The sequence below is a fragment of the Pagrus major genome, chromosome 10 (assembly GCF_040436345.1).
Source record: "Pagrus major chromosome 10, Pma_NU_1.0".
Lineage (NCBI taxonomy): Eukaryota > Metazoa > Chordata > Actinopteri > Spariformes > Sparidae > Pagrus > Pagrus major.
The window spans coordinates 14,212,900-14,223,702 of NC_133224.1; the positions used below are offsets into that span (position 1 = coordinate 14,212,900).

The 10,803-nt window shown below is 39.0% G+C and overlaps 1 protein-coding gene across 1 annotated transcript; it reads right to left on the reverse strand.

Annotated features, from left to right (window-relative positions):
* Positions 1-1,821: 1,821 nt before the first annotated feature.
* On the reverse strand, positions 1,822-7,897 carry LOC141003333 (protein C-ets-1-like). The gene is made up of 8 exons (XM_073474656.1): positions 7,894-7,897; positions 7,458-7,577; positions 7,133-7,336; positions 5,678-5,752; positions 5,362-5,555; positions 3,693-3,915; positions 3,477-3,595; positions 1,822-2,034 (listed from the first exon to the last, which is right to left on the reverse strand). The coding sequence occupies exons 1-8, from the start codon at positions 7,895-7,897 to the stop codon at positions 1,822-1,824; spliced, it is 1,152 nt and encodes a 383-aa protein (XP_073330757.1).
* Positions 7,898-10,803: the final 2,906 nt, after the last annotated feature.

The window sequence follows — 10,803 nt, forward strand, 5'->3', positions numbered from 1 at the left end:
CTCCAACTGAAGGTCTCCTCAGTTTTGTGACAGTACGCCATGTGTGGAGCTGTATTCAGACTTTTTTCAGGGTGGATGACTCTCGTAGATAATCAATACTCTGCCATGAAACTTTCCACAATTGTTTCATCTCAGCAGAATCTCAATAAACACACTTCTTTGATGCTTGTGTATACTTTTCACATACAGTAGCACGTATTATAAACCAGCTGTGCAGAGAAAACCGGGTCAGCCTGACAGGAGCCATTCTTAAATCCACAGGAGCAGAGATGAATCTCCTGTTGTATTAGGAATTAGAAGGCAATAAATCAATGAAGTCTGTGTGATATCGGAGATTTTAAATTAGAGCACATTGTTTCTCTGCAGGGGCTGACTATTCCAGTCACCCACACACAGCCTACCTTTCATCTGTAGTGAAGTGAAAGGCAGAAGGAGATGATTGAGCAAGAGCGAATACATCAATCAGGTTCCATTAGTCCAGCCACCAGCTGATCTGTGTTGAGACACCTCCTGGCAGGGACTCTCTCAGGCTTTTTGTTGTCACCACCTGAGTCTAGACCAGCACTCACAAGTGGGGCCCGGGGCTGCGCCACAAGGTTCGAATTTGCCCACGTGCATTAAGAAATATATAATAATGCTTATGCAGTTTTATTTTTTGTGATCCCTACATTTAAAGGAGCACTCTGTAGTTTAGGTGAAGAAATGTTATTGGCTGATTGTTTTTCAGCCTAAACAAACTAAATAATCAAACTCTCTTTGTTTTCATGACTGAATTAACTGAATAAACAAACTGACATTAAAGGACAACACAATTTATACTGTTTTACTTTGTTTATATGTGGCGGACCCTGCCACCTTTCTAGCTTCAAACAGGGTTCTGGGACCTTATTTTCCTCTGAGAACAGCTTGGTTATTCACTTATGGGAAAAAAGTTTGTATTATTACCTCATTAATATTGTAAATATTCAAATTCTTATTTTGAATTTCTTCTACAAAACTTTGTAGTGCCCTTTTTGAAGAAAGACTTGCATCCTGAGGACAATATATGTAAGCAGCAATATGCGCAGGGAATTGCTTTAGGGTCTAACTCTAATGAGTTACTTTTCTCAGTTGGTAACACTGTAATGTAAAGAGTGTAGAGTTACTTTCGAAAGTAACTACCCAACACTGGTGTCCCCATCCTGATGGAAAGTGAGATTAAGTTTCGTAGTCCACAAAACATTTCTGGAGCTTCACAGCAAAACAGCATTGCAGCATTCTCCTAAACAACGTTGACCTTGACCACACATCCAGGGCATAAATAACGTCTTCTAGAGACAAGTTTGGCTTCCAGAGACTGGGATTACCCCGGACAAGCTGTTTGGAGCCGTTTTATTTTGCCGTATTTAAGTCTCTAGTTTCTTCAGTTGTTTAGGAGAATGCTGCAATGCTGGTTTGCTGTGAAGCTCCAAAAATGTTTTGTGAACTATGAAACTTCATCTGACTTTCCATCAGCATGGAGGGAGGAGATGATGACTGAATTTTCATTTTACATTTCATGGATTAAAACATAATGTAGCCTATTGTTAAATCCTACAGGTAATCAATACATTTTCTTTTCAAATTAGGAGGATTAAATGACATTATTGACTTTGCTGTGAGCTTTATTGTTGACAGTCACAACAGTCAAGATAAAGTGCTACATTTCACATGTTAAGGCTCAGAACTTCTATTAGCAGAGAACCTCAGCATCCTCTCACATGTGCACACACATACAGATATAAACTGATGGATCCAATATAACAAGTGTGGTTTTGCTCCTGCCAGTGTTTGTTGAGGTCATTAGTGACTCTTGTTTCTGATGTCCAACATGGCGTGCAGCTCCCCAGGCTCGTATCCCAGCAGGCCTTGCAGGTTGCAGACAAAGCGGTAGACGTAGCGTTTGCCGGCCGTCTTGCGGATGATGTTCTTGTCGTAGTAGTATCGTAATCCACGACTCAGCTTCTCATAGTTCATCTTGGGTTTGTTCTTCCTCCGACCCCACAGCAGGGCCACCTGCAGACAGTGCTACATCTTAACTTCAGAGGTCAATAGCATTCGGCCTTTGAACTTCATAATACAGTATATATATAAATGTTTGGGTGTGACTTGCTGTGTTTTGGTGATATCTGCCTTCTCTCTGATAGAATGGAACTAGATGGCACTCGGCCTGTGGTGCCCAAAGCGCCAAAAAATACACTTGAAAAGCTCAGAACAGAAATCACGACCTGGTTACTGATGATAATCCACAGAGCGTGTTGTGAGCAGTTTCGTGTAGGAACTATTTTCTTTCTACGGAACTACACGTGCACAAATTTACTAACACACAGAAGGAAGTGAGCATTTACTCATGAACGAGAGGTTCATACTTGTGACAGCACAGGATGTAAACATTAATGGCTAGTTAGCATGGTTAGCTAGCCTCTCATCCATGAGTAGATGCATATTTCACAGACAGGAAATAGGTCCTATACTGTACATGAAACTGCTCAAGGTTTGTGATCATGATTTCTGGAAAGTGATTTTGGAGTGAACCTTCCTTTTATAAACTGTAAACTAGGAGTGTTGTAGAAAGTAACCAGAGCTCATACATGAGTAAATATATTGTGTTAAAATGTTACTCAGCTAAAGTGAAAGTCGCCCATACGAATAGTACTTGAGTAAAAGTTTTTAAGTATCTGACAGTAAATGTACTGAAGTATCAAAAGTACAAGTAAAACAAAATGATACGTACAGTATATCTACACATTTGTATACTATGGGTTGACTGACTATCGGATAGCGTGCTATACTTAAGCTCTGATGCAGCATGTAATCTGAAAAGTACCTAAAGTAATCAAATAAATGTAGTAAAAAGTACAATATAATATTATATAAAATGTCGTGGAGTGGAAGTACAAAGCAGAACCTGGAAATACTTGAGTAAATCACAAGTACCTGAAAATAGTATTTAAGTATATTACTCGAGTAAATGTAGAAAGTTGCTGTGAACTTTTTTTTTCTTTTTTTTTTTTTACAAATTCTTTTTACAGACTGCATACTTTATCTTTTTACTTTTAGTACGTACTGCAGCTGCCCTTACAAAGTACATACTGTTCCATACAGTATGTATACAAGTGGGACATACTACTTTGTCATGACAGTGCGCCCTAGTGTGTAATTTTGTAGTACATAATAAAGGAATGCACTTGCTTTCATCTGTCATTGTGTCAGTCAGCTGTTAAATGTTTGTGCTCTCTCTGTTTAGTTTATATTCACACAACACACGACGCACTAAATCCTTTTCTGGCACACTAAATAGTATGGTAGTATGGGTAATGGAACACAGGGATAGTCTAGATCAATCTGAACCATATCTTGATCTTCTCAAACTGTAAATACAACAGAAAACAAATGTGTTTCACCAATTGTAGGAGTGTTCACCTCCTGTATTACTCAAACACACAAGTATTACGTACCTCATCAGGGTCTGTCAGCTTAAACTCCCACCCATCTCCTGTCCAGCTTATACATGACTGACAGCTGTGGTCTGTGAGAAGCTCCAGTAGAAACTGCCACAGCTGGATGGGACCACTTCCTATTGAAACATATTGGGAAGGTACCTTGAAGATCTGCAGCACAAATTAACAACTGAGACATAAAAGCTTTATCCATTACCTCCTCCAACCACTCACCAGTGTAACCAGCGAGGATAGCTGCTGGTATCACGGCTCTGCCCAGATCTGTTTTGTTGCCTACATATTCTTTGAAGCTCCTGTGTGGTTGTGTTAAAGTGAAGACATCTTCAGACATAGTCTCCTCCATCACTGGCTCCGTGTCCTGGAGTGGAGCAGTCCACGACAGAGAGCCCACAATGTCAGAGTCGTCACTGTGAACAATCTCCACTTCTGAGTCCGTCTCTACAAGTGCAGAACCGTAGAAACACAGGACAGGGACAGCTGAGTAAGGACTGAGGGCTCTCAGGAAACCACACTTGGGATCTGTTTTTGAAGTATCCTGGTCTAGTTAGCTCTTCCATTCATTTAACTAAGGGTGTTTTTGCTTATATGGATATTGATTATCCATTATATAATTATCTAGATGCATACATATGTACATGTTCCTATACAGGTACATGCATTCTTTAAAGGGGCTCTATGTAACAATTTGTTCATAATCACTCATTTATTGGTCATAAGTGAGCAGATTGTAATGTGACGTCTCTTTTGGTTGCCTATGGAAGCCTGTGGACGATGTGTTGAAGCTGTTTAAAGCTGCTGGACTGTGGATTTGTTTGTGAAGGACTCAGGTCAGATTAGCTGTGACAGGCCAGAGGATGTGACTTTATGTACGTTCTCAGTGCCTCTCTCTGCTCCGCTGACAGAGAGCAACAGCAGCTAACGTTAGTTTAGAAATGGAGTCCGCTAAAATGAACTAACAACCAGCTTCAAGCACTGTACAGGAGGTCCATATAGCCTGTTTAAAGGGTCACTATGTAGTTTTGGAGATGAAATTCAAGCTCAGAATTTGAATATTTAAAATATTAATGGAGTAATAATACAAACCTTTTTCCATAAGTGAATAAACAAGCTGTTCTCAGAGGAAAATAAGGTCCCAGAACATTGTTTGAAGCTAGAAAGGTGGCAGGGTCCGCCACATATAAACAAAGTAAAACAGTATAAACTGTGTTGTCCTTTAAGGTCAGTTTGTTTATTCAGTCATGAAAACAAAGAGAGTTTGTTTATTTAGTTTGTTTAGGCAGAAAAAAATCAATGCAGCAGCCAATGAAGATCTTTCTCTTCTCATTAACATGTCTTCACCTGAACTACAGAGTGCTCATTTACTTATGTTGTTAAGTTATGTATGTTTTATCTAATGTTCAGTATTTATCTGCAGTTCTGTAAAGTGACATATCCTATTTCAAACAAGTTGGTTAAACTCTTCTTGTGGCTAATGTGTCAGTGTTAGTGTCCCACCTGGTGAATGTTCATCCAATTATGACTCTCCTTAGAGCTCTGTTTTGGTTTCCCACAAGTCCTGAGGGGGCTATTTGGTTCTTGAGCTGCTAACACTGCTAACATGCTAACATTGTCTGTCTGCTGTTTAGTGCTAAGCAGATAGTGTACAGTGGGTTTATCAGAGTTTCTGACTGAAAACAGATGCCTGTACTAATGAGACTGTGACAGAGGAATGTGCGGGCCATAAAACCAAAACAATAAGCTAAAAGAGACTAAAAGCATAGGAACGCTGCACAGTTGATGAGAAAATATACTGTAGGTTTGTCACATTAATACATAGGGACTATAGGTTTGGGTTTTTTGCACCATAAATAATGTTGGCATGCATAACGTTTTCACCTCCAACTCCTCCTGTTTCCTGCAGCAGAGCAGCTGTGGTCATATTCCTGCTGGGATCTTCTGTTTTGATCAGGTAGTAGTCTTGATGCTGTATAGTCACAGGGTCCAGAGGATGAAGGTCTGTCAGCCTCTCAGTGGGATGATACTGAACATGATAACTCTGTCTGTCTGAATGCTCCTGAACATAGTCTGAGTAGTTCTCTGAGGAAACACAGACAAGCAAAACATAAATCTATTCAACATAATATTGTAACAAGTATAGTGATCATATTATGGTACTGACAGAGCCAAAGGCTGGAGGAGACTCATTACTTCATTTTTACCTTTGATGAGTTGAAGCTGGCAGTAGGGCGATACTGTACATGTTGATAATGAAGAAGTGCAGTCATATTCATTCTCTGGAGAACCAAATTGAAATAACAAGATGTTAGGATGGAGTAGTGTTATTATTCCATGACAGAAATATAATAAAGAACACATGTCAGAGAATGTATTCACCTGTATACACACGTGTACATATGTATGTACCTACTGTAGATACACTGCATACCTACACATACTGAATATGCAGGATGAAGCCAAATGATTGGAATAGATGACCAGGATACAGTATAATGTAATATACATCATATTTTGAGTTTTGCCAAACAAAGAATAGGAAAGGAATGAGTTTTTAAAAATGTTGCATCCTCAACTTCTTGCTAGGCACATCAGCAGATTTACTGAACTGCCTATTTGTGCTTATGGTAATGTACAGTCATTTAAATGTGTACATATTATTTAACCCTTTCATGCAGTTAATTATTCAATCCCAAAGTCATATTTATTTTTGATTTTGATTTTACTTTTAAACAAGTGAAAAATCACGCCAATAACCGCATTTATTTTTTTTTTTGGTTTGTTTTGCGGAGTTATGTAAATGTCCACTGCAGTGGACACCATGCATCAGCTATATAAAAAGTGACCCAGTCCTTTTTTCTCAGAAAACCAGACAGATAAAAAGAACATTTCTCAACTAAATGAGGTGATTGAAATACTTTGATCCAGATTAAAATGTTCAGCCACAGAAAAGAATGTGCAAGAAATATACTATTAAAATCTGGGAGAAAAAAGTATTAACAACATCTTATTTAGCTACATTTTTTCCCTTTTTTTCCCCCTGTCTGGTTTTGTGAGAATAAGAGGATTTGACAGTTATTCCAGAGGTACTTGTTGTATCTCCTCTCCTCTCTGTCATTTTGCATTTATGATGCCATATCTCAAAACAAATGGCATCCAAATATCTGTCCACTGTAGCGTACACCATGCATGAAAGGGTTCAGCACAACCTAATTGGTGTAATTTGGATTGGAGCCCAAATTTATTATTTTAAATGATTCATATTCATCAATAACACGTGTCCATATTTTTCATGGTTTGGGCCTTTAGACAGGGTTTCCCCAAAACATTAAGCCCCCAGATTACAAAGACATAAGTTCAAAACCACAAAAAGAGCTCTATGGATTGTACTGTGTATACAAATTTAAATTATATTGAGTCTCCTGTGACAGTATGTGTGGTCACGACTCAAGAGTTAAGAAAGTTAAGAAAGTGTTGTTTAAATGTTTAAATGCACATGGTACACTCTTCTGACTAATTCTGCAAGTATGTTGTCTTTTTTTCAACTGACTCTGAATATGGCAACTTCAATTTCTAGTGCCTCAATTAGACGTTGATGAGCAACAACTTGCAAGGCACATTTCAAGCAAAACTGTGAGCTTGGAAGAATCTGTTGTTACCTCTCCTCATGTCCTCCAGATGCTCCCACAGGATCTCTCCTGCAGTACGGTCGGACATGAGGCCCAGGAAAGCCTCTCTGTCCAGGCCACACAGCTCTCCTCCCTGCAGGCCTCTCAGGTCTGAACCCAGGCCGTGGAGACCGAACTCGGCCTGACACCAGTCCAGCCAGTAGTTCACCTCCCACTCAGACCACAAGGTCGGATCTGGACAAACGAGAAAATGAATTAACATTGAATGCACCAAACAACCTCCCCACCTCCCCCTATAGAAGCTTTCAGTCTCATGTTGATGAATGATGCGTTGTATGTGTTGTTCAGGCTGTACCCTGTGGGAAATGATGGTTCAGTCTTTCCTGAGCAAATCCAGCAAAACTGGCCCTCACTGCCTGGCTGAGGACCTCCTTACTGGTGGGGGTGAGAGGAGGGACCTCCAGGGTGTCCAGCTCTGAGACAACAAGAAAACATGAGGACCCTTGTGTGAAGGTTAATTTCATTGTCACACCATGCACTAATTATAAGAAGTTGCATATTTATCCATTATATTTTCATTATAATCTAATCAAAGAAATATATCTGTACCTACACTGTGAAACTGCTTTATTTCAACCCCCCATTTAACATTTATAAACATTGTATAAACTAGTAATAAAGGGTTTCTAATTCCCAGCTGAAATCATATGAAACATGTCTTCATGTTTTACATAATATGAAATATGAAGTATAAATGTGATGTATCTGTGTGATTGCAGCAGCAGTCACACTCATGTTGTCTTACGTTCTTATTGCTATTCTTCTGTGAATTTTTTTTTCACATGTAACTGTAGGAGAATGCTGTAACGCTGTTTTGCTGTGAAGCTCCAGAAATGTTTTGTGGACTACCAAACTTCACCTGACTTTCCATCAGCATGGAGGGAGGAGTTGATGACTGGATTTTACATGTTTGGGTGAACTGTTCCTTTAAGGTTTGAAATAAATCTCCTGATATACGTTGTATTTGTATTTGCATGATTTATTCATAGATTATTTTCAAATCTTCACTGATCACCTGGCTCAGGATGATGACATAAGCAGTTTATGAGTTATTATGAATTGTATAACACATTAAAATGGATGGAGGCCCGTTCTGTCTTATTGTATTTAGAACACAGCACCAGTAAACGGTACAAACTCCATAGTTCAAACGGTCACAATTGCACCATACACTGATCAACTAATCATACAATCATTTTATGACATGCACAGTTTATGAGTTACCATAATGCATGAAAGCCTTCACACAAAGTGATATAAAGGGTAGCTCCAGTCTTAAGTCACACAATGATGCAAACAAACTAAGTGATCAAGGCACCAGTAGACCAGTCAGTCTCACAAGAGGTCAATTTACTTTTGTTGCTTTTGAATATAGCGATATACCAGCTGTTTGTGATTAAACAAAAAGGATCTTACTTATCAGCAAAAAGGTCTGTCTCTGTAGGAATCCTTCTTTAATGTTGTCAGAAACTTAGAATAACAGTCTGAGGTTACTCTTTATAATAACCATCATTAATCGTAAATGTATTGTTGATTAAACTTTAATTTATAGTTATCTTAATGTTAACAAACAATGAAATGCTTTATAAACCATTTATTAAGAAACTGTTTGTTGTAAAGTTGTATATGATGTTTATAAACCATTACAATTGTTTAATAAATGGTTTATAAAACATTTCATTGTTGTTAATGGTCACATAACACCCTTAACTAAATTTGAATTAATTATAAATGTACCATTTACCGATGATGGCTGAGGCTGTCAATGGCAAAAACAAGCACTTTCGGTGGATGATGGGAGATGCCCCTAACAATAATTTTTGCAGGCATTGCAGCCTGTTTTCCGGCTGCCAGTTGAAGCCATCCACTGGACCAAATCCAAAACTTTTTACAGCTTTAACTATTTACACCACAAAATATTAAGAATAGATAAAGAAAAATTGTATTTTAAATAACATCAAAAATGCTGGAATTACCCTTTAACGTTCCCACTCACTCTCACAGTATCTATAACTCAGCCAAAGTCCATTGAAAGACATTGTTAAAACAGGCAATCAAAGGTTAATAACACAATGTATGGATTCATTTGTGTAACTGCATATCACTAAATATGATTAGAGCTATGTATGAATCAATGCCTGTTGCTGACAAGTTAAAGAGTGTCATTAACCATTCATGAAGTGTTTAGGGTTCATATACATGGTTAAAGTAAACTGTTGCCATAACATCCCATAAACCATCTGTCAAGTTTAATACATACCAGAAAATGACCAGATTGGACCAAACAAGACATGTCTGACACAATGTGAAGCATCCTGACGCTGACTGAAGAGTGAGATGAAACACAGATGGATAGTTGTTAATAGTTGTCTTACCGTAAGTACTGCAGTCCATCCCAGTGTGTGAGGAACTGGGGATCAGGTGGAGAAACTGAGACCACAAAGGGGGGAACAGGGCTTTAATATGACAGACGGGAGGGGAGGAGGGGGTGACTATGATGGACAACTGTCAATCATATGGATGTGGGAGGGGCAGGAGGAGCAGGTCTGAGGTCCAGGACAGGAAGGCTCTACAGCGGGTGATTAGAACCTCCAGAACATCACTGGTACCATCTGCAGAGCATCAGTGACATCAGTGAGGTGAGATGTCTGCACAGAGCCCAAAGATACTAAAAGACAACAGCCACCCAGCCACAGTCTGTTCACCCTGCTGCCATCTGACAACAGATACACAAGTATCTGCTGCTGTACCACCAGACTACAGAGCAGCTTCACTCCTCAGACTGTGACACTCCTCAACTCATCATCAACACCCTGTTACTCATTTTTAAAAAACTTTTTTTTATTCATTATTCTTCATTATTCTTGTCACTCCTCTCATTCTGTGTTTTGATGGTGGTTGTGGAGAGCACTGTCTGAAATCTACCATACTGTGGGTGTTCATTTGAGATATGGTGACTGTGGAGGACTGTATCACATCCTTTTCTTATTCAGTTATTCGGTGAGCCCTCGTGCCCTTTATGGACGCATCTGCATTCTTTATGTTTCTACTCTCACTGGTCAAAGATAATTTTCCTTAGAGAAAAATGGAAAATCAATACAAAAACACTAAAAAGGCTCAAAGAGCTAAGAACAGGGACAATTACCGAAGGAGTCATTTACTGTGTAATTAACAATATTGTTAAATTTGACAAGATTAATCTGCTTCCTCAATTCAATGTCTCTGCAGAAGTATACAAGGAGCTGAGGTAGAGACCAAGCTGTCTTCCCCATCTCTTTCTGGCATCAGAGATAAACAGAACATATAAGACATGCTCTGATGTGAGGTAATGATCACAAGAATAACTGCATATTTAAATTAAAAATAAAAAAACAAATACAGGACCTCTATCACCCTCTGCTGGCAGTCTGTACAAAGGTGCTCAGCTGCTTTAACCTCCTTTCTCACAGTTGCTGTACACATGTATGTGTTTGGTCACTGCTCTCTGTTGGCTTTATGTGCCAGCTAACAATGATGTTGAGCAACAGCTCTGCCCCCCCACCCCATAAGTTACCATAAAAACTAAAGCAGTCTATAGTTTAAAAAGACAGATCAAATCAATTCAGGTCTCCTCTGATTCAAGTCTTTTTTATGCCAGGACT

What these genes read in the sequence shown, in the direction of transcription:
- LOC141003333 (XM_073474656.1), bottom strand. An exon ending in GAACCATCATTTCCCACAGG is followed by an intron (nt 7,337 to 7,457) that starts GTACAGCCTGAA and finishes TCGTTTGTCCAG; the next exon opens with ATCCGACCTTGTGGTCTGAG. An exon ending in AGCTGACAGACCCTGATGAG is followed by an intron (nt 2,035 to 3,476) that starts GTACGTAATACT and finishes CACTGTCTGCAG; the next exon opens with GTGGCCCTGCTGTGGGGTCG.